Here is a 23,913-nt window from a genome sequence, read left to right as displayed (position 1 = left end):
GCAGTCAAGAGTGGAGGAGATTTTTAAAAATGTGTCTTTTAAAAAGGGGTGAAAGTAGATTTAATTTCTTCCCTGTAGTGGACCCCCAATGTCTGCATGCTCTTGCACAATTTTTTTTATAGGCCTAATCATAGAATTACATAACGCCTAAAGGTCTACCTACTAATTGAATACGATCTCTGTGGGTCTACTAGTAACGATTTGTCATTTAACTTCACTAAATGTATTACCTATTAATGTGGCATTGTATAAACACAACCAGTCATGATGTTTTCATCTGTTGATAGTCAGTCACTTCAAAGGCTCATGTATTAAACTGCCCGTGCACGCTCCTCCACTCAATCATTTCAACAGCCAAACAGTGCTCTGTCCATTGATGAACGGAAAGAAACATCTGTTAAAACACCAAAAGGTTGAATGACGTTCGCCGGTTGCCGTTATGCCTAAACTTGTAGCCTGAATTCGGTGGTGTAGTGGGGATTGTGTATAATCAAGTTTTAATCACCCCGATCAGTGGTGATTTTTAGCATGTAAATCTTGGTGGGGCAAACCATTGCATGGCATGCCAGCAAAGCCACTACACAACACAACACTAAACAATACATTAATTGGACTATAACAGTGACAAACGGTGCACACAAACTGTTCGGGCCTACATAAAGCTGTCCAAACAGCAGAGTCCCAACATCAGTTCCAACACCGTCCACCGTTATATACCCTTTGTTGGCAATGACACAGATCAAATGTTTTCTGTAAGTTCACAAGGTTTTCACACACTGTTGCTGGTATTTTGGCCTATTCCTCCATGCAGATCTCCTCTAGAGCAGTGATGTTTTGGGGCTGTTGCTGGGCAACACGGACTTTCAACTCCCTCCAAAAATGTTCTATGGGGTTGAGATCTGGAGACTGGCTAGGCCACTCCAGGACCTTGAAATGCTTCTTACGAAGCCACTCCTTCATTGCCCGGGCGGTGTGTTTGGGATCATTGTCATGCTGAAAGACCCAGCCACGTTTCATCTTCAATGCCCTTGCTGATGGAAGGAGGTTTTCACTCAAAATCTCACGATACATGGCCCCATTCATTCTTTCCTTTATACGTATCAGTCGTCCTGGTCCCTTTGCAGAAAAACAGCCCCAAAGCATGATGTTTCCACCCCCATGCTTCACAGTAGGTATGGTGTTCTTTGGATGCAACTCAGCATTCTTTGTCCTCCAAACACGACGAGTTGAGTTTTTACCAAAACGTTATATTTTGGTTTCATCTGACCATATGACATTCTCCCAATCTTCTTCTGGATCATCCAAATGCTCTCTAGCAAACTTCTGACGGGCCTGGACATGTACTGGCTTAAGCAGGGGGACACGTCTGGCACTGCAGGATTTGAGTCCCTGGCAGCGTAGTGTGTTACTGATGGTAGGCTTTGTTACTTTGGTCCCAGCTCTCTGCAGGTCATTCACTAGGTCCCCCCGTGTGGTTCTGGGATTTTTGCTCACCGTTCTTGTGATAATTTTGACCCCATGGGGTGAGAACTTGCGTGGAGCCCCAGATCGAGGGAGATTATCAGTGGTCTTGTATGTCTTCCATTTCCTAATAATTGCTCCCACAGATGATTTCTTCAAACCAAGCTGCTTACCTATCGCAGATTCAGTCTTCCCAGCTTGGTGCAAGTCTACAATTTTGTTTCTGGTGCCCTTTGACAGCTCTTTGGTCTTGGCCATAGTGGAGTTTGGAGTGTGACTGTTTAAGGTTGTGGACAGGTGTCTTTTATACTGATAACAAGTTCAAACAGGTGCCATTAATACAGGTAACGAGTGGAGGACAGAGGAGCCTCTTAAAGAAGAAGTTACAGGTCTGTGAGAGCCAGAAATCTGGCTTGTTTGTAGGTGACCAAATACTTATTTTCCACCATAATTTGCAAATAAATTCATAAAAACTCCTACAATGTGATTTTCTGGATTTTTTCCCCCCATTTTGTCTGTCATAGTTGAAGTGTACCTATGATGAAAATTACAGGCGTCTCTCATCTTTTTAAGTGGGAGAACTTGCACAATTGGTGGCTGACTAAATACTTTTTTGCCCCACTGTAAGCAGACAATGAAAGCTCTTACAATATTCGATGATGATATTTCTCTAAAACAGGCTATAGGCTATATGTGCACCCTCAAGTCAGAACAGTAGGCTAAATTATGGGGGGGAAAAGGGACCAAATTATTAGGGTGAGGGACATGGGCTACTATCAGCTTACTACAAAACATACCCTTAGTATTATTTTATTAGCTGCAGTATACATATCTACCTGACATATTACATCATATTACATCATTTATGCAGCAGCATACAAGACATTTTTGGACTCACCTTGTTGTCTTGTGCTCACTTGAACAGGAAGGTGACGCGGTGGTCCTTCATGGGCAAATTTTGTCATCAAAGTCTGGCATTCTCTGGATTTAAGGTGCTTTCAAGACAACTGGGAACTCTGAAAAAAATAAAACGTTGAATCATGACGTTAGTGATCTTCAAGTTGGAGCTCTAGAAAGAGGACCAAGTTCCCGACTTAGAATTCCGAGTTGAATGACCATTCAAAACGTATTTTTACAGTCGGAGCTCGTTTTTTTTCAGAGTTCCCAGATGTCTTGAACTCACTGAAGTCTGAGATTTTCCAGAGTTTCCAGTTGTTTTGAACGCGGGAGAAGTCATGCTGTATTAACAGCATAGCCAATGTTGAATGTTTATCCCTTTAAGCTTCGAAAAGAGACCCTTAAACTCAGACTTGAACCCCAGATCCACTCCAATGAATAGCAGGCTAGTGATTGCTTTGCAACACTTGAGGTTAGCCACTGATTCCTTCCAAACCACTCATTACTGAATTTGCGATTTCCAACTTGTGTAATGTTCATGTCCGATGGCCGATGGGCACTGATACGTTTTATCTATAATTTCTCTTCATATGACAACGATTGAAAAGGATTTGCCAGTAGATTTCCGACTTATGGATGACTGCTTGTCTAGCTCGTAAGCTAATATATTGAAAGTATGATGTTGACATGATCAGTCCAATCAAAGCTACAGTAGATATAAAGTGATTTGACGTCATTTTATCTGTGGTCAATGACCTTCAACTTTCTTGGATGGGCACTTCTAATGTAACTCTATTGCAGCACCCAAGAGGCTTGAATTTTCGAGCTCTCCCCATACATGTTGGGGGGACATAGTGTCCCCATCAGTGACAGAACACTGAGACAATCACGGCACAACTAGAGAATATTACCAACCCCTCCGCTCCGTATTTTCCGCTGGCCGCCCCACCACCACAGAAAGCATTGAGCTTGGCTGAAACACCTGTATTTTGGAGCTGCCTTACTCAAGAAAGCAAAAAAGAGACCATGTTAGTATGCAGCTTTATCAACTCCATTATTTATTTATTTTTTACATTGTTTTGCAAACTGATATGTGACACGTATTAATGCCAAAATAACATGCAAATCAGGCAACAAAAAACAGGTGGGGCTCACCCCCACCTGCCCTGGATGACAGGTCGCCACTGACCACGATGCATAGGCCTATCAAAGTAGTGTAGTGGAGGTGTATGCCGCGGCCTTATCAATTAATAATGCTGACGGCACAGATCAGAATGTTTAGCTTAAAAGGTTGATAAACTATTATTTCTTCACATTTAAGTGCAGCAATCTGTACACGGTGGTAGGCCTACATGCAAATTGATCTTAAAATGCAATGACTATCATGGGTTGCTAATATAACTAGGATAATGCCTTTGGCTGCGAGACAATGAAAAATGGTTGATTTGAAAACCGATAGAACAGCAGAGTGCATTTGAGGAAGTTTTAATAAAATAATTGCCTCCACGTTTCTATGCGGGGACTTTCAGCTATAGGCTAATTTGAAGCAAAGTAAGACATGCCTCATAATATGAAGTAAAATGTCCAGGTTTTAAACAAGTAGGCCTAAGGAAAAGGAACAATATAGTGAAGCTAATGAAAGGCCTAATGTCTTCTGGTAGATGGAAAGGCCTTCCCAAAAACCTTAATTTAATGTTGGCTAACTACAAAGTAGCCTATGCCTACTTGGCAGAATGATATGACTATTTGCATCAATACATTGGTCATTTGTTTTTCCAACTCCATCTCATATGTGCTACAGAAACACTGCTAACCGATCGACAGTGCTAGGTGCCTGCACAGTTGAATTAAAGGGTAACTACACTCAAAACCCCAAATGTCTTAGATTTTTCCCAGACCTCAAAAGCGTTCTCCTAAAGTGGTTTAAGCATTGTTGTGAACTTAGAACATCCATTTTTTTTGATTTTCTATTTAAAGAAAGTGTGACTAAATGTTTTTGGGAAAAGATCAGAAACTTGTGCAATTGACTCAGTTGACAGCCTAATTGATCTATTTCAACAGTAGGCCTACTATTAGTCTACTTCCACAGTACGACTTGGGTTGGCCTGACTGTGAAAGACCAACATGTGATTTATAATTTTTGGTCATTAAAAATGTCACTGTTTTGTCACAGAATTTGTTTGACAAAATTACTGTACACCCACTTCTCCATGTCCACCACTGCCTGGATGTATGCATCTACTACTGTCAGTGCATCAGTCTCAGCCAGTCATCTCTGCCTTGGAAAAATGTCAGTGTTCTCATAGAACGACAGAAAATTTTGGAGCATGTACGGTATACACCTGTTTTCAAGTCCATTCTTTACATATTTCATGCGGCTGACATGTGGTAATGATAATGTTGTATAAGCCTAAAGTTTCCTTGACATTTTGTTTTAACTTTTGTGATAGGCTCATGTTTTACCAGTAGTGTACCCCCACTATCTATCTTGCCGGGACACCGGCCTTTCACCCCTGCTAGAAACAAAAATAAAAACCTAAAATTCTTTTGCTTTTCAAACGATAACGGAGACTGCGGTCATTTAGCTGACCAATAACAGTCATCCAAAATTCCAGGACCGTCACAGCTCTTCACAGGTTTCAGTGAAGGGGCTGAGGTCGCCCTCTGATTTGTATGGCAGAACTCTAGGGGAATAATTGTGCTGTTTCTGTACACATCACTAGTATGGTCTGGTCTGGAAGGTGGCATAGGGTTCCAGTCCCACAGCCCCTCACTCTGACATCACTAAGGCCTGTAAACTGTCCAACAGCATGGAGCCCTATCCAGCCAGGTCCCAACACTAAGTCAGAACTCAGATGACAGCAACCACTATTCCCAATACAATGAAGCCCAAAAACTTCTTACCCGTCAGCTCAGCATCTGTAGCTATATACTAATTATAAAAAACATTAAACACCTCTTTCCATGACACTGACCAGGTGAAAGCTACGATCCCTTATTGTCACCTGTTAAATCCACTTTAACCAGTATCGATGAAAGATGGGTTAAAGGAGGACCTTTTAGACTTGAGACAGGGTTAGTGTATGTGTGCCATTCAGAGGGTGAATGGGCAAGACAAAAGATTGAAGTGCCTTTGAACAGGGTATGGTAGTAGGTGCATCGGTTTGTGTTAAGAACTGCAACGTTGCTGGGTTTCACACACTATAGTTTCCCCGTGTGTATTAAGAATGATCCACCACCCAAAGAACATCAAGCCAACTTGACAACTATGGGACACATTGGAGTCAACATGTGCCAGTATCCCTGTGGAACATTTGACACCTTGTAGAGTCCATTCTAGGAAGGTGTTCTTAATATTTTGTACACTGTATAGTCACATTACAGGAAAAAACATGCTCTGGTCTCCAATAGTGAAATGACACCCCTGGTGGCCACAAGTGGATCAATTTAAATCAGAGCTGGTCAAGTATTACGAGGTTTTACTTCCTACAACTGAAGTGGAGAAAAAAAAAGGAAAATGAACCTGGAGACCTTGATTCAGCAACAATGTGTGAAAGTATGCATAGATGGCTATTCATCACAGCGCTTTGGACAAGTGGGCAATGCAGAGGCAAAGAGGTTTTAAATTGAAAACCATAACGCTCATTAGACCAACACTCAGCATAAAGGGCAATCAGAAGTTGCATTAGCCACAAGAGGGTGCCTGAACAAAATTACATCTGTAAATTGATTAGACTAAATAGAGTAACTGATATTGTATAAATGCATATTCAGTCCAGTTGAAATCTACTGTGCTTAAAAGTACAATTTCTGGTACAATCAGGACACAGTTAACAGTAGGAAGGCATTAAATAGAATACTGTAGTTTACACATTCTTCTCAACATTAATTATCTTAACAGTACAATAGTAGCTACCGGGAAACTGATCACAGAGCAATAATTATTCCATGTAATACATTACCCCAACAACTATAAAACATGTGAATCTGAAATTACACTTTAGAATAGAGTCAATAAAGAGGACAAATCAGTTTGATCAATGTACAAAAAAAACATTTATTTCAGTATGAAGTGCTTCAAAACCAACATGTCTTCAGGAAAAAGCTAGACAGATATTGAAAAAAAAAAAAAAAAAATACCTTTCTCCCTTATTCTCTATATGAAAAGGTGGCATGTTCTGCCCAGCCAGACCGTACGGATGGTGTTCCTATCACCTGTGAATGATTGCCAAATCACTAAAGCTCACACAGCGTGATTACACACATGGGACACAGAGTGGACCTTCCCCAGGCAGCAAACCACCTCTATTGTACATCTAGGACCACCAGTGGAAAGGAGGAAGGGTAGGAGAAGGGGCCAGGGTGGGGGGGGGGGGGGGGGGGGTGTTACAGTGGGTAGGCAGGCTGACATTAGGCCCCCTGGATCAGGCCTGTGCTAGCCTCTCGATGACTCTCCTGTACTCGGCCAGCAGTTCCTGGTAGCTCTTCTCCAGCTCCTCCTGCTGAAGCGCCGTGTCCATCTGACTGATGTGGGATGCCAGCTCCTCTGGCCGCAGACACTTCATCATCTTGGTCATCTCCCGCTGGTTCTTCTAAGTACACACACACATACAACAACAAAAAAATCCACCAGTTAATGCACATCCTGTGTTTGAAATCCATTGCCCCCCCCCCCAAGCCTTTGTATAATTAGCTTGTGTTAACCATGTTTTTATTTATTTTTTGAGGCTATTAAATGCTATATGGTATTATGCAAATGCTTCTGTTAAGAGGGGTGTATTTTAGAAGTGGGATGCAGTTAGCAGCAGCTTATCTTACATAATGCACATTTAACAGACAAGAGCAAGTTTATATTGAGTATTATTCCTCCTGTGGGTCCTCATTTTGCAGACCTGACAGCATCTCAGCGTCTTAAAGCCAAATAGTCAGAGGGGAGGGAGGAAAATGATTCTGTAATCAAGTCTGCATGAGTGCTGACAGATTCTGGACATGGACCAAGATTCCTCACTTGTGTATTTTGGGGACAATGCTAAAAAGAAGCATGTGTTCACACATGGGCGGGCACACACCCTCTCTCTCTGGGGAATGGGGGATAAGAGAAGCAGAGGTGAGCAGAAACGTGTAACCCTCCACACATTCAATGAGAGATGGGCTCGCTACAAACCAAACCTCCACAGGAACTGCCTGCTGCATCTGGCCACCAGATCTCTCCACTCCAGAGTCTACAAAGGAATTTCTACTTCCTTTTTCCGCCACACTTTCTTCCTCGTTGGCCTTTTGCCAAAAAATGTGCGGTTACACTGCTGACAGCAATCCTCTAACGGTTGCTATGCTGGGTTTCAATAAGACACTCAACAACTACAGGTCATGGAACATGCATAATATGTAAATCAATGTTAGCCTGTCAATACAAAATGAGTTGCAGTTTGTTTAAAATCAGATTTCAAAAGCACAGTAACAGTGCTGATATGAAACGTGTGCCATTTGGCAAGCAGCTTCTCTAACTGAATGTGTGATGTCAGCAACCTACTTCCACCTAAATTACCCCCCCCCCCCAATGACATGCAAATCCTGCATAATGAAACTGCCCTGAATGGAACTGAATCCTGGGGTAACACTACCATGGACGCCTGCCGTGCTCCATTGTATATCCTATAATAAGCTTTTGGTACTCCAGACATTTTCCTGCAACTGGGGAATAATCGTTCTCCTGATTCTGGATAAAGTCACGCAACATAAGTAACAAGACTACATCTTGACAGGCAGTCCAATTCTGATCTTTTCCCACTAATTAGTGTTTTGACCAATCACATTAGAACATTTCACATCAGATCTTTTACAAAGCCGATCTGATTGGTTATAAGACCAATTAATTCAAAACAAAAATCAGAATTGGGGTGCCTGTCTAAACACAGCCGAAGTAGCTCTAAGCGGATAAAGTGCACGTCATATTCTTGACCTCGTTCTCCACCCTTTCTGAAACCATGTATGTAAAGTCATAAGTTGTCAAACACTAAGCACTTGGAGAAGCACTGTATAATCAATTATCAAATCAACTTGATTGATCCTGGTTAAATAGTGTGACTAACAGCCATTAACCACTGATGAAGCCCACAGGGAATTACACAGCCGTTAGCAGGTTGTCTGTACAGTGTAATGCTAACTCCATTGGACTAGAAACTAAAGCACAAGGCGGACACTCCTGGAGGGAATGCATTTCACTGGAGAAGCTGCGGCCCTCTCTTATAAAAACGTACCTTGGTAGGGGCAAATAGCCTCTTTTTGACCTCCAGACGGTAATCCCTTGCTTTCGTCTCATCGCTCATGTCCGTCACCCTCAGACGCAGGATTTCGTACACTCGTCGTGCGTGTTTCTGTAGGCGCAAAAACAGGACAGGGCTATTATTGCCTTTAAAATAAACCGTAGTCAGTCTCCTCATCATCTAGAAAAGACTGAACCATTCCTTAGTAGAGATATTAAGGACCTCCTGGTACAACAACAGTGCCTGGAGCTTCACACAAGAGCCGAGGCAGAGTTAGAAACAAGCATTTGGTCTTTCCACATCATGGGTAGAAAGCTGTGATAATCATCTACATGCAAGAGGGACACAGGAAACTAGTAATATAAATTGGGACTAGGTGCAGTAAGAGAAGTCAAGCAGGGGCCACTTTTGAAGTGAGTGCCCACAGGTTTAAATGGAATGGTACATTATCCCCTCTAGGACTGGAGAGCCATGGGTTAATGACTGAATTTGCCCATTAATGGTTTTGTGAAAGTTAAAAAAAAGCCTTATTATCCTCAGAAAGTGCAGTAATCAAACATATCCTCCTCTGGGCTCTGTGGATGAAGTTGCTGTTGACCTTGTTGATCTTAAATTTCTCCCTGGCCTCTGTGGCCATGTCGTCACTGAAGCCCAAGGGAAGCTTGTCTGTGGAGAATGATGGCAGTGTTTGGCAAAGCTTGACCAGAACGTAGTCTCTCAGCTTCACATAGTTCTCTGAGGGGTCTTCAGCTGAAGAGAACAAGACGATAATTAAACAAGCTTGGGATTCCATTTAACACTAAACACACACATTGCATTAATATTTCAGTTCAGTGTATATCACATACAATTACATCAAAATGTTAGGGATATTCAATATATACATTTTTAAACGGTTCACATTACCGCACCAACACATCTAAGGCTACAGTTTTTAATACGGGCTTATATTCAAGTCCCACTGACTCCTGACACAGTCAAATAATTACACCATTGTCAGACTATGATTGTGGCTGCATGTAACAAGCCCAGTACTGCTAAACCTGCTCAAATGTACATATATCCAGCTTCCACTGTTTTTTGTTGTTGAAAGAATTCAGTGCAGAGCAACATGGAAAGGATTTAAAGCCACATGGAACAAGACCTCCTTCTAGCAGGAGTTGTCCCTCCATGTCCCCATTCAAAATAGGAGGGAAAAATAGACAAGAATAATCAGGGTGCTCCTCTGGACAAGGGAGCTGAGGTGCTTCTGTTATCAATTTCATTTGCCTATGCAAAGCAACTACACTGAACAAAACACAACATGTAAAGTGTTGGTCCCATGTTTCATGAGCTGAAATAAAAGATCCCAGAAATTCACCATACACTTAAAAAGCGTATTTCTCTCAAATTGTGTACAAATGTGTTTACATGCCTGTTAGTGAGCATTTCTCATTTGCCAAGATAATCCATCCACCTGACAGGTGTGGCATATCAAGAAGTCGATTAAAAAGCATGATCATTGCACAAAAAAAATGCAATTGTGTCACACAACAATGCCACAGATGTCTCAAGTTGAGGGAGCGTGCAATTGGCATGCTGACGGCAGGAATGTCCACCAGAGGTGTTGCCATATAATTGAATGTTAGTTTCTCTACCATAAGCCACTTCCAATGTTGTTTTAGAGAATTTGGCAGTACGTTCAACCACCCTCACAACCGCAGACCACTGGGGCCAGCAGTGTGCTGATGTCAACGTTGTGAACAGAGTGCCCCATGGTGACGGTGGGTTTATGGCATAAGCGACAGACAACGAACACATTTGCATTTTATAGATAGCAATTTGAATGCACAGAAATACCGTGATGAGATCCTGAGGCCCATTGCGAGGCCCCCTTTTTTTTTTGAGGGGGGGGGGGGGGGGGGGGTATATTTGATCAGGTGCATATCTCAATTCCCAGTCATATGAAATCCATAGATTAGGGCCTAATATAACTCAGTCAAATCTTTGAAATTGTGGAGTTTATATGCATGTAATTGTATGTGTGAAACTCTAGCACATAGCCTCCTCCCCAAATTGAAACATAAGATAATGTAAGTAACACAATTAGGTTAACACACACACCTGTAATGTCCTGTACTTTGTGCAGATTGCAGTAGAACATGTGCACTGCCTCCAGCAGCTGGGCTCCATGACCCTCTCCTTGGAACGGCGGAAGGATCAGCATTTGGCTGTTCAGAAGGACACCAGGTCAACATACACAAAGACATGAAAGAACAGCTTCACAGACCTCGCAAACCTAACCCTCTTTCACTTCATACACATGGGGAATCCTTGTAAACGTGATTAAAATTGAAACATGACCAATGTTAAAGACTGAAAAAATAAAAATAAAAAACACTTGACAGAATGATGTACTAATTAAGCGAAAATTGAGGGAGCAATTTTTCACTTGATTATAAGAAACGTAACAAATTGTTACCATGTCCATCAATCCAAATGCTTATTTACAGCCAAAAGCCCCCCCCCCCCCCCCCCCCCCAAGACACTGATCATTTGGTTGGATACATAAGCCAGTAATTTGGGATTTTTTTGTAGGACAAGGGAGACCGAAATGTATAATTTTCCTCTGGTTTTTGGTACAAAAGAATGGGAAGGCACGTGCATCCCTAGCAATTACCTCACACGTGGTCGGGTTTTGTCTGGATACACATAGTAATTATAAACTGTCATGTAGCCAACAGTTGCGAAGAGCGTCTCCCCATCCTTATTGTACTTCTCAAATCTGCAGATAAAACACAAAGACAAGCGGGTCAATTCTAGGCACTCTCCCAGGCCGCGGCCATTTTCTCCTCTCCATTCTCCGGGTGCCCTTTTTCAGTGTCCACATGCTGGAGCAGCCAGGCCGTCCTGATCCGTACACCTGCTGCAACCGGAATACATTATGCACTTAATATTGGAGGACTGCAATTTAGAAGAGGAGATGGGGCTAGACGGGGGAAATCGAGGCCCTCCACATCATTTCAGTCCATTTGCCCATTGTCACTCTTAATAGTTGGTTGGCTAAAGAAAACACTGGCAGGGGCTCTTTTTACTGTTTTAGATGTCATTCAGTGTTTCAAAAGACAACAGTGTTCAATTCAGCTCTTGCCCCAAAACATTTTACATCAAGAATTCTCAAATGGCCAGGGAAAATATAAATCAAACTGGTCAGATAAATTGGTGGTGAGCACCTCAAAAAGGAGCCCCTAGTTTCTCAAGGAGACAACGAAGGGTTCGGGGGAGAGTGACATTGGCTAAGGAGGGCGGAGACTCACACGAGAAAGAAGTCCCAACGATCGTCGTCCACGTCGATGAAGCTGGCCGTCTCAATGAACCACATGAGGAAGGTCTGCAGGCGCTTGTGGTACTCTCGGAATCCCGGGCACGACAAGTCCACCTAGGGAACACAACACATGGAGAAGGTGCAAGGACAATCAAAGTCATGATGAATAAGCAGATCACCCTCTTACACTGAAATAATCTGCAAGTCGTACAGTAGGCATGGAAAGCACTAACATCTGTTGGCCTGTACAACAAGCTAATGTTTTTGTATATTGTAAGAGCAAGGACTAGCATGTGAACCTTGTGAATCTGGTAGGTAAAGTCTTCTCCCTCCTCCACATTGTGGACGTTGTATGTGTGAAGCAGGGTGCCGAAGGGTTTGAAGTTGGTCTCCTTCTCCAACAATGAGGTGAAGTCGTCCGTGTTGCAGCTGAACCCAGCGGGGATGATCTCCCGGATCTTCCCTTCAACATCATCAGGCTGCAGGAAGGAAAGAAAGAGGGTTTAGTAGAACACAAACTCACAGCATCTTGTACACGGAAAAGCAGCCTGGTATTTTATATGCATTGTTCCATTTCTGTTGAAAAGTGTGATTACCAACAAGATACGTTTTTGCTAGGGAGGTCATTTACAATCTTATCACCTTCCAACATACATTTGAAATAACCCCATTTCTTCAACATTTAGCATAGGTCTTTCTAACAGTCATTTCCCCAGAGTACAATGTGTTTGTTCTTTAATATAGTGTCATCATATCGATAACAAAAAAAATGGCCAAGGTCTTTATTACATGTTTTTATTTTTACCAACTATACTATAGACTAGACAATAATCAGGAAGTGTGTGGACATTTTTCCATTTTCCTCTTCCATATGTAATCACTAACAAGACCAAAAAAGAAAAAAAAAACCAGGGTCCTATTGTTCTGTAATTAGGCTATACTCCAGCCCTGATTGACAGGAAACACAAGGAATTAAAGTGGAAGAATACATATTTTGTGCCACAAAAAGGAGAACCATTAGGCAATTAAGACTGTCGGCTGAGCAGACAAGGACCCCCCCCCCCCCCCACCCCTTGGTGAAAGAGCACTTAATTGAATAAATTTACTACTTATGTTAAACCATGAATATTTTATGAAGTCCCCACAATAACGTATTTCTGCTTCTCACTGGGCAATAAAATTTAATGAATTGATCTCAACTTAAAAAAGCCTTGGGCATCCATAATAGAGGCCTTTCCTCTAACCCTGGCGAACTCAATCAAATGAATTTGCCCCCACGTTTCAAAGAGCCTGGCAGACAAAGGGCCCCTCCCCCTGGACGTTTTTACTCACTAGAATGTGTGCTTGGTTCAGCTGTGATGTTTGCATTGTATCCATTTCCACAAGGATTGACACGAGAACACCTTGTATTAACTTGCTAAGCAGCCCTTTCACACCATTTACATACGTGATGGGTATTACTTCTGTAGAGAGACCCGTGCTGCTCGCCATTGAAAACAGGGAAATTAAGAAGGCCAGAAAAAAATGCACTACAAAAGGCAAATAGAACACAGTGCTAATTCCTCTCCTTTCAGACATCAGCTAATATCCAACTGGAAGTAATGCACCTGCAGCTGAATGCCACTTCACCATTGTAATTGTTCAACTGCATTTCTGAAGAACAAGGAACTGACCATGGACAAACAAGTCATATTGTCCAAGGCTCTCTCCTATATACTAGATATTAAATTGCACAATCCTGCATAAAAGAAGCCATGGTTTGGTATAGATGACGCAACAATGCACCTTTAGAACATTTTGTTTAATCTGAAAGCCTTTTATCGTCGGGATATAATTGACCATGTGTACACATCTTATTTAGAGTAGTCAACATGTGGAGGTAAAAAGGCTGATAACGTGATCTGATTTAGTGTTCTATAATACAGTGGGGCAAAAAAGTATTTAGTCAGACACCAATTGTGCAAGTTCTCCCACTTAAAACAATGATAGAGGCCTGTAACTTTCATCATGGGTACACTTCAACTATGACAGACAAAATGAGAAAAAAAATCCAGAAAATCACATTGTAGGATTTTTTATGAATTTATTTGCATATTATGGTGGAAAATAAGTATTTGGTCACCTACAAACAAGCAAGACTTCTGGCTCTTACAGACCTGTAACAACTTCTTTAAGAGGCTCCTCTGTCCTCCACTCATTACCTGTATTAATGGCACCTGTTTGAACTTGTTATCAGTATAAAAGACACCTGTCCACAACCTCAAACAGTCACACTCCAAACTCCACTATGGCCAAGACCAAAGAGCTGTCAAAGGACACCAGAAACAAATTTGTAGACCTGCACCAGGCTGGGAAGACTGAATCTGCAATAGGTAAGCAGCTTGGTTTGAAGAAATCAACTGTGGGAGCAATTATTAGGAAATGGAACACATACAAGACCACTGATAATCTCCCTCGATTTGGGGCTCCACGCAAGATCTCACCCCATGGGGTCAAAATGATCACAAGAGCGGTGAGCAAAAATCCCAGAACCACACGGGGGGACCTAGTGAATGACCTGCAGAGAGCTGGGACCAAAGTAACAAAGCCTACCATCAGTAACACACTACGCTGCCAGGGACTCAAATCCTGCAGTGCCAGACGTGTCCCCCTGCTTAAGCCAGTACATGTCCAGGCCCGTCTGAAGTTTGCTAGAGAGCATTTGGATGATCCAGAAGAAGATTGGGAGAATGTCATATGGTCAGATGAAACCAAAATATAAAATTTTGGTAAAAACTCAACTCGTCGTGTTTGGTGGACAAAGAATGCTGAGTTGCACCCAAAGAACACCATACCTACTGTGAAGCATGGGGGTGGAAACATCATGCTTTGGGGCTGTTATTCTGCAAAGGGACCAGGACGACTGATACGTGTAAAGGAAAGAATGAATGGGGCCATGTACCGTGAGATTTTGAGTAAAAACCTCCTTCCATCAGCAAGGGCATTGAAGATGAAACGTGGCTGGGTCTTTCAGCATGACAATGATCCCAAACACACCGCCCGGGCAATGAAGGAATGGCTTCGTAAGAAGCATTTCAAGGTCCTGGAGTGGCCTAGCCAGTCTCCAGATCTCAACCCCATAGAACATCTTTGGAGGGAGTTGAAAGTCTGTGTTGCCCAGCAACAGCCCCAAAACATCACTGCTCTAGGAGATCTGCATGGAGGAATGGGCCAAAATATCAGCAACAGTGTGTGAAAACCATGTGAAGACTTACAGAAAATGTTTGACCTCTGTCATTGCCAACAAAGGGTATATAACAAAGTATTGAGATAAACTTCTGTTATTGATCAAATTCATAAAAAATCCTACAATGTGATTTTCTGGATTTTTTTTTTCATTTTGTCTGTCATAGTTGAAATGTACCTATGATGAAAATTACAGGCCTCTCTCATATTTTTAAGTGGGAGAACTTGCACAATTGGTGGCTGACAATACTTTTTTGCCCCACTGTATGTATGTATGTATGTATGTATATATATATATATTTTTTTTTATTACAATTCTTGGACTTCAGCGACACCATTATACATGTCGCTAAACAGGAAATACATTCAATTAGATCACACTCGGGGCCCAGAGGGGAACTATTTTGCTAACTAACTTTAAAACGTTTTTTCCCCCTCGCTTTCTGCTTAGAGAGGAGCTTTGAGAAAAGTTGTAGATCTAACAAATGACCTTTTGTTGTATTCTTTTCCACTCAAAATAATCATTGCCAATGGCGTCAGCCTCAAACAATCTACATATGGCAATAAAAATCCTGACCAGACATTTGTACGTGTTATCTATACATTTTACACCTAGGCTAACAGACACCAACTGATTTATTTTTCTCTCTAGATTTTCACTATTGATGCCCAGTATGAAACAATGACTGAGAACATTTTTTTTTGACTGTGTAGAGTCCATCATTATAGCATTTGGCTGGTTTAGGGTTAAGGTGATCACTGACAAGTCTTCCATTGGAGTAGCAGCTGCATGCTGAACACTGTCCCACAGCGCCCATCCTCTCCAACTCCCACCAGCTGCACTACACCCAGCCACAGTGAGCACGCACTCACAGACAAGCACTTCAGATGCAGCCTGAACTCTACTGCTCCCTAACTCTACCTCACACCAGCTGCACTAAACCCTTAACGAGGTGGACACTTGTGGGTCAACGCTGGCTTTATCATCAGAAATTATTCAGCCATGCTTTTACTTCCGAGTACTATTTAGTAGAGGTTGACCGATTATGATTTTACCGCCGATACCGATTATTGGAGGGCCCAAAAAAGCCGGTACCGATTAAAATTGGCTGATTTTTATTTATTTATTTGTAATAATGACAATTACAACAATATTGAATTAACACTTATTTGAACTTAATATAATACATCAATAAAAATCTATTTAGCCTCAAATAAATAATGAAACATGTTCAATTTGGTTTAAATAATGCAAAAACAAAGTGTTGGAGAAGTAAAAGTGCAATATGTGCCATGTAAAAAAGCTAACGTTTAGGTTCCTTGCTCAGAACATGAGAACATATGAAAGTTGGTGGTTCCTTTTAACATGAGACATTAATATTCCAAGGTAAGAGGTTTTAAGTTGTAGTTATAGTATTTATAGGACTATTTCCCTCTATACCAATTGTATTTCATATACCTTTGACTATTGGATGTTCTTATAGGTACTATAGTATTGACAGTGTAACAGTATAGCTTCCGTCCCTCTCCTCGCCCCTACCTGGGCTCGAAGCAGGAACACATCGACAACAGCCACACTCGAAACAGCGTTAAACTATCGCTCCACAAAAGCCGTGGCCCTTGCAGAGCAAGGGGAATAACTACTCCAAGTCTCAGAGCGAGTGACGTTTGAAACGCTATTAGCGCACACCCAGCTAACTAGCTAGCCATTTCACATCGGTTACACCAGTCATTAAGCTGATAGGCTTGAAGTCATAAACAGCGCTGTGCTTGCGAAGAGCTGCTGGCAAAACGCACGAAAATGCTGTTTGAATGAATGCTTACGAGCCTGCTGGTGCCTACCATCGCTCAGTCAGACTGCTCTATCAAATCATAGACTTAATTATAACATAATAACACAGAAATACAAGCATTTGGTCATTATAATGGTTGAATCTGGAAACTATAATTTCGAAAACAAAACATTTATTATTTCAGTGAAATACGGAACCGTTCTGTATTTTATCTAACGGGTGGTATCCTTAAGTCTAAATATTCTTGTTACATTGCAAATCTTCAATGTTATGTAATAATTACGTAAAATTCTGGCAAATTAGTTCGCAATGAGCCAGGCTGCCCAAACTGTTGCATATACCCTGACTCTGCGTGCAATGAACGCAAGAGAAATGACACAATTTCACCTGGTTAATATTGCCTGCTAACCTGGATTTCTTTTAGCTAAATATGCAGGTTTAAAAATATATACTTCTGTGTATTGATTTTAAGAAAGGCATTGGTGTTTATGGTTAGGTACAGTCGTCCAATGATTGGGCTTTTTTCGCAAATGCGCTTTTGTTAAATCATCCCCCAGTGTTGCATTGATTATATGCAACATAGAACACGCTAGATAAACTAGTAATATCATCAACCAAGTGTAGTTATAACTAGTGATTATGATTGATTGATTGTTTTTTTACAAGACAAGTTTAATGCTAACTAGCAACTTACCTTGGCTTCTACTGCATTCGCGTAACAGGCAGGCTCCCCGTGGAGTGCAATGAGAGGCAGGTGGTTAGAGCATTGGGACTAGTTAACTGTAAGGTTGCAAGATTGGATCCCCCGAGCGGACAAGGTGAAACGCTGTCGTTCTGCCCCTGAACAAGGCAGTTAACCTACCGTTCCTAGGCAGTCATTGAAAATAAGAATGTGTTCTTAACTGACTTGCCTAGTTAAATAAAGGTATATATAAAATAGTAATAAAAACTAATAATAAATCGGCGCCCAAAAATACAGATTTCCGATTGTTATGAAAACTTGAAATCGGCCCTAATTAAATCGGCCATTCCGATTAATCGGTCGACCTCTACTATTTAGTATTTGGAACAGTATAGACAGTTTTGGAAATACTGAAATAAGAAATCAACTTTTTTTCCATAGTAGTTAAGGAAAAACATTTGCACTGATAACTGATCGGTGTCTAAAAAAGGATATTGCCACTGCTTTTCTTATATAGAATGTTACTACTGTCAATGTATTTCACATTCAATTCAGCAATTGCTTCCCATTCTGACAATTTTAGTGGAACACAACATTTAGTTTATCCTACTAACTGGATCCCGAGTGGCGCAGCAGTCTAAGGCACTGCATCACAGTGCTAGAGGCGTCACTACAGACCCTGGTTCGATCCCAAGCTGTATCACAACAGTCCGGAGTACCATAGGGTGGCACAACAATTGGCCCAGGGTCATCCGGGTTAGGTGACAGTTTGTCCTTAACTGACTTGTTAAATCAATTTTTTTTTAAATTCCGCCTAGAAATATAGAAATGCTGTAATTATATAAGTTAACATTGTCTTCTTGATATTGTGTAATAATGAAAATCAGCCAAGTCCATACAATGACTAAATGACAATGTGTTCATGCAATGTTACTGCAGCAATTACATCAATGCTGTGTGTAAAGCCAGTGAAGCGTTATTGGCCATTACTTTATAAAGAATAGCTGATGACCAAGAAGACTTTGGCAGAGGTTCCGAACTGTAGTTGGAGTTCATTCCATGCACCAAGTTCTTCAGTGATCTCCCTCCTGATAAAAACACACTTATGGGAAACACACCCAAGCAGGACATATTCCATTTCCTGCAGCCTATCACAGAACAACTCAAATCAATGGCTGAGCCAACACCCCCCCCCCCCAACCCACCCCACACACACAGAAACGGGCCACAGAAACATGCACAAAGCAACCCACCGAAAAAGGTCACAAAACAGCTCACCTCAAAACAAAGCAGGCTGGGAAAGTAGACAAGTTTCAGAAGAGAAGATACTAGAAGGGTACTGAGGGTGGATAGTCACCTGACCAGGAAAAACTATAGTCTATCATCACCAAGACCCAGAGTCTTCCCTGGTCAAGTCATGTGGTCGAGAAAACCTCATTCACAATATGATGGGGCCCCATCTCTGAATGCCTATAGTTTGACAGGACAGCTCTTTTTTAGGTAAACGGAGTCAGTGTTACCGCACTTGGCATAAGTAACAAAGGGCATCATTTCAAACAACTCTTACCTCCACACAATCAAACTTTTCTGTGACTCTGGCTGAGTATTTCACTTTGAAGAGGGTGCTCAGGTTTCCAGCACTGTAGTACAGCTGAATCTGAAGGCCTTTGTATCCAAAAGCCACCTCACTGAGAAAAAAAAGTGAATAAATTAGTTAGCATTCACACAATACTGTTATTAACAGTTTAGTCATGCAACCAGAACACAGATGTAGAAATCACATGCAGATGACATTCACACAGACCTCAGGGTTGAATCAGGTTTGATACTCACTCATCACCATAAAGCTGGTGGCTGTACTCTGGATGGAATGTCGTGCTTTCATCCTCCAAATCATCTGCAAAACGGACTGAGATAAATAGTTGTTGTTAATTCTGAGTTAGAGGGTGTTGTCAATAGTCAGTCAACATAAAATATTGCATTATGAATATGAAACACTCAAAGTGTATTCTACCAAACTACAAATTCCAGCGAAAGTAGCTACTTTCTCTCAACATCCTAAACCAAAAGTATAAGATTACACAAAGCTAAATAAGTAGATGAATGAAACAAACCTAGTTTTAAGCTGATTGCTTCGTTGGTGTCACACTTATATTCTGCCAACTTCTTCTCCATTGGGTTCATCCCTATGGATCAAAACAAACCATTTCTAGCTTCTACATTTACATCATTCTCCATTCTGATTTGAACACCAAGTGGTAAGTTTGCTAGTTAGCAGTAAAGCAAGACAATAGATAGCAGCCCTATTCTTGTTTACAAAGGAAGCTAGATTGCTAGCCAGCCAGCCACTGGCGCTGCATAGCTAGCTAGTTAATCGACCTACATTGAGCTATTGAAGCGACAATAAACACACCATGGTGAAGCATTGCACAACAGTCAGTCGCTTGCTAGCGTCATTTGCACACCAGTTAGTTACAAGCTATTGCTAACATGCAGTCAAAGATATTATTCTATATGCGATGCAGTTCTACATTCAGGATCTGGCTAGCTTGTGAATAGCCACTGACTCAGCAAGCTGGCTAGCTAGGGCCAGAGCCTCTGGCTATGGCTAACAGTTAGCTACCTAGCTAGCTTGTTTGCCATCTGGATTGCCTGTGACAGCAACATACCACGCCCTCAAACTCAAAAAAAAAGGTAAGCACAGCTGTCATACAACTTGTAATACAAACCATAAGATAGGTTTTGTCCATTTAAATCATTTATATAACGTAATTGATGTAGCTATTACTTACCCGCCATTTCTGTACACTGTTGCATCTCTGTTGTCGTCAAAGGCCCGCGGAAAATACGCACCAAGAACTTCCTGTTTGTTTACGTATTTCCGCCGCATCTGGTGTATGCGGAAGAAATCCCTTTCTTTTACCATCGCGCTCTCCATCGATTTTTTAGCATACCCTTCCAGCGTGTGCTACACTTTAACCACAAACGATTGCGCATCACCAATCGATGGGAAAAAATATAACACTTCTCTGTACACGTGTACAAGTTATTATTTTACTGACGAGAGGATTTGATGCTGTACCTGTGTTCTATGATATTCTATTATTTTTATTTTATTTGACATAGGCTACTGGTAGCCTGAACATGTGAATCCTTTTAAAATATACAACTTCATTTCCCCCCATAATTTAACACGAACTATTAACTATTGTTATTTATTTGATTTCTAAACGACCAACCTCCTCACACACACACAAAGTTTAAATACGATTTTAAAAAATCCTCTGTGGTTTCCCTTTTATAGTACTCCCACAAAGAGAAAAAAAAACAAAGCGAACTGTCACGAAATAGCCTTAGAACTCCAAGAGGGAAGCACACTATGTTGTGGTAAACAAAATTGACCCTTTAAATGTCCCATTATGACAGTCCATCGCAGACTTAAATGAAGAATTTGAACCTTGAAAATTGTCTTTCAAAAAGTGGATTACAGTACAGTGATAGCTCAATAAAATAAATGGCCTCTCTGGGGGAGAGTGCATGGCTGAACACTGAACTGTGGTAATGCTGTGCTATCATCCCTGCCATGGCAATTCTGTCCTCCAGAAGCACCAATGACTGACCCACACAGTCATGTTTAAGCCACTATAATTTTACCCCTACCTACTACTCTGACAGCACTAGATTATCCCTTTCCTGCAACAACGCCTTTTACTCTCTTGCTATGTGTTAGGGTGTCAGTATGGAGGCAATACATGCAGCTTGATCTCTGACCTTTATGAAATATTTCTGGTGGAACCAGAATTTTCTTTCCTGAACTTTTGTCTAGAATTTGTGCAATGTGTAACTTGTTTGTGTCTGTTGATGAAAGACTGAGACTGAAAAACAGCTCCTATCTCCAGGCCATTCGACTGTTAAACAACCATCACCTATAGTAAGAGACAAATATAAACTCACAAAACACCCACACAAGCTCACGCGCACACACACACAAGCACCCCCCCTCCCCCACACACACCCAATCCGACTCCTGTACTCACATATACATACGCCCATACTCAGCCACTGCTGCTGTCCCATGTACAGAGGCATTAAACAATGGACACTTCCCATTTCTTTTATACAGTTTCACACTGTGTATTCATATACTGTATTTTTCACATAGCTCATTGTAATATATCTACTACTGTATATTGCATTTTTGTTACTGTTTATTTATACGTCGGATTCTTGATATAGCTCACTGTAATATATCTACTGCTGTACATTTCCTTCTTACTATATATTGTTGGTGTATATATTAGCAAAAATTGTATTTGGATTACTGATACAGTGCTATTTGGGTTGTTAATTGGATTTGTTCTGACATACTTGACTTGTTTTTTTCTAGTTTTTGAATATTTATTATTTATGTACTTATTTGACATTTTACTGCACGCTAGTAACACAAGTATTTTGCTGCACCCGTTATGACATCTCCACTAAACTGTGTACGCAACCAATAAACTTTGATGTGATCTGTTACGGCCTATTTACGTTTGTGGGTAGACTGTTTCTCGTTTAAGCTTTATAGATTTTGTATCATTGGGGTAACAGAACATTATCATACAGAGCTTCTTCACAAAGCAGATAATAAAGTATGTTCTTATGCAATTAAAAAAAAAGCTGTGGATAGTTTTATGAGAAATCAAGTATTGAAACCAAAGAGAAAACAAGCCAGACAGTTGCCTTCTCAATTGTATTTTTCATGACATTTCAGATTCCAAGTGCACAAAATCCTTAAAATGATTTTTTAAATTCACCCCCTATAATAGTCCCTGGATACTGGATGGACATGAATAGTAATGCAACATTTGACACTTGTGCACCTCACTGGAGCTCACATTTCATTAAGATGATAGAAAACGTATAATAATTTTGGACAGCATAAATTGGAGAGGTTTTCACAGTGGTCACCGTGCGCTATCGTGCATCAATGTATTTTGCCACCTCCACCAATGAGGAGATTGAGTTTTATTTTAGCCCTTGGCGTCGCAGACGCTCGTTGGCGCGCACGAGCAGTGTGAGTGCAATAATTGAATAACATGGCTTTCTAAATTTATTTTGCGACGCTCACGCTCCGGTCTAGTCAGCATGTTACACTTTGCGCACAGCTAGTGTAGCCTAGTAATCTGATGATTTGTTTTAGTTGAGCATGCATGCTATAAAAAAACTATCTGCAGGTTCAGATAGCCCACACAGTAGTGCATCATGTTCTTACAAGACCACATGAACCATGCTAGACTCTGCTGACAGATAGCCTACTCACATTGCAGACGCTTAAAAGACATCCTAAAAGACATGGATATGTAGGTCTTCAATATTGTCATGCTGTTATCACAGAATCAAAAGTTACAGTAGCCAACCGCCTGCGCTGGAACCCAAACCGGCTGCACTCGTGCGCTATCGTGCATAAATGTATTTCCCCCACCCCAAACCAAACGCGCTCACGACACACAGGTTAAAATATCAAAACAAACTCTGAACCAATGACATTAATTTGGGGACAGGTCGAAAAGCATTAAACATGTGTGGCAATTTAGCTAGCTAGCTTGCACTTGCTAGCTAACGTTAATTTGTCCTATTTAGCTAGTTTGCTGTTGCTAGCTAATTTGTCCTGGGATATAAACATTGAGTTGTTATATTACCTGAAATGCACAAGGACGTCTACTCCAACAATTCGGCCAACCGAATCGTTTCTAGTCATCTCTCCTCCTTCGTGGCTTTTTCATTTTTGAACTTATATGGTGATCCATCTAAACTTTCATTCTATTACCAGACAACCCGCAACAAAGTTCGTCTTTCAATCACCCACATGGGTATGACCAATGAGGAGATGGCGCGTGGGTACCTGCTTCTATAAACCAATGAGGAGATGACTTTCAGCGCGATCTGCGTCAGAAATAGGAACGACTTCTATTTTAGCCCTTGGCGTCGCAGACGCTCGTTGGCGCACGCTAGCAGTGTGGGTGCAATAATTGAACAACATGGATTTCTAAATTTATTTTGCGACGCTCGCGCACGCGACGTGTCTGGTCTGGTCAGCATGTTAGTCAACGTGACGTCACACCCAGCATGGCAGTCAAGGTGACTCTGCCAATATTTCTTATCAGAAATTAGTATTACCTGTATTTAAGTTGTTTATTTCTATTGGATGAGAACTTAAGCTTATTGATGCGGAAGCATATATGGAGAGAGAATTGAGTTATGTTTACCTTGTTACAACGTGTCGTTTACTGATCTAATGGAAGT

At 41.3% G+C, this 23,913-nt stretch overlaps 1 protein-coding gene across 2 annotated transcripts; it reads right to left on the bottom strand.

The window, feature by feature from the left end:
• Window positions 1-6,395: 6,395 nt before the first annotated feature.
• hat1 (histone acetyltransferase 1) lies at window positions 6,396-23,488 on the bottom strand. 2 transcript variants are annotated; one of them, XM_031795119.1, is made up of 11 exons: window positions 23,310-23,488; window positions 19,740-19,811; window positions 19,459-19,534; window positions 19,193-19,313; window positions 12,225-12,404; window positions 11,918-12,039; window positions 11,281-11,385; window positions 10,725-10,831; window positions 9,220-9,371; window positions 8,616-8,732; window positions 6,396-6,950 (listed from the first exon to the last, which is right to left on the bottom strand). In XM_031795119.1, exons 2-11 carry the CDS (start codon window positions 19,807-19,809, stop codon window positions 6,783-6,785), a joined length of 1,218 nt encoding a protein of 405 aa, XP_031650979.1. In that variant the 5' UTR covers window positions 19,810-19,811; window positions 23,310-23,488; the 3' UTR covers window positions 6,396-6,782. The 2 variants fall into 2 exon arrangements, with proteins under 2 accessions (XP_031650979.1, XP_020311034.1); XM_020455445.2 differs by lacking the exon at window positions 23,310-23,488 and adding an exon at window positions 20,418-20,532.
• Window positions 23,489-23,913: the final 425 nt, after the last annotated feature.

Source organism: Oncorhynchus kisutch, linkage group LG2 (genome assembly GCF_002021735.2).
Source record: "Oncorhynchus kisutch isolate 150728-3 linkage group LG2, Okis_V2, whole genome shotgun sequence".
In the NCBI taxonomy this organism is placed as follows: domain Eukaryota; kingdom Metazoa; phylum Chordata; class Actinopteri; order Salmoniformes; family Salmonidae; genus Oncorhynchus; species Oncorhynchus kisutch.
Note: the sequence above shows the minus strand (reverse complement) of the source record. Positions and strands in the feature narration are given on the sequence as shown.

What these genes read in the sequence shown, in the direction of transcription:
- hat1 (XM_020455445.2), bottom strand. Translation starts at nt 20,442, where the DNA reads ATGCAACAGTGTACAGAAATGGCGG. An exon ending in TTACCTACCAGATTCACAAG is followed by an intron (nt 12,040 to 12,224) that starts GTTCACATGCTA and finishes TGTGTTCCCTAG; the next exon opens with GTGGACTTGTCGTGCCCGGG. An exon ending in AGAAATTTAAGATCAACAAG is followed by an intron (nt 8,733 to 9,219) that starts GTCAACAGCAAC and finishes TTGCGCCTACAG; the next exon opens with AAACACGCACGACGAGTGTA.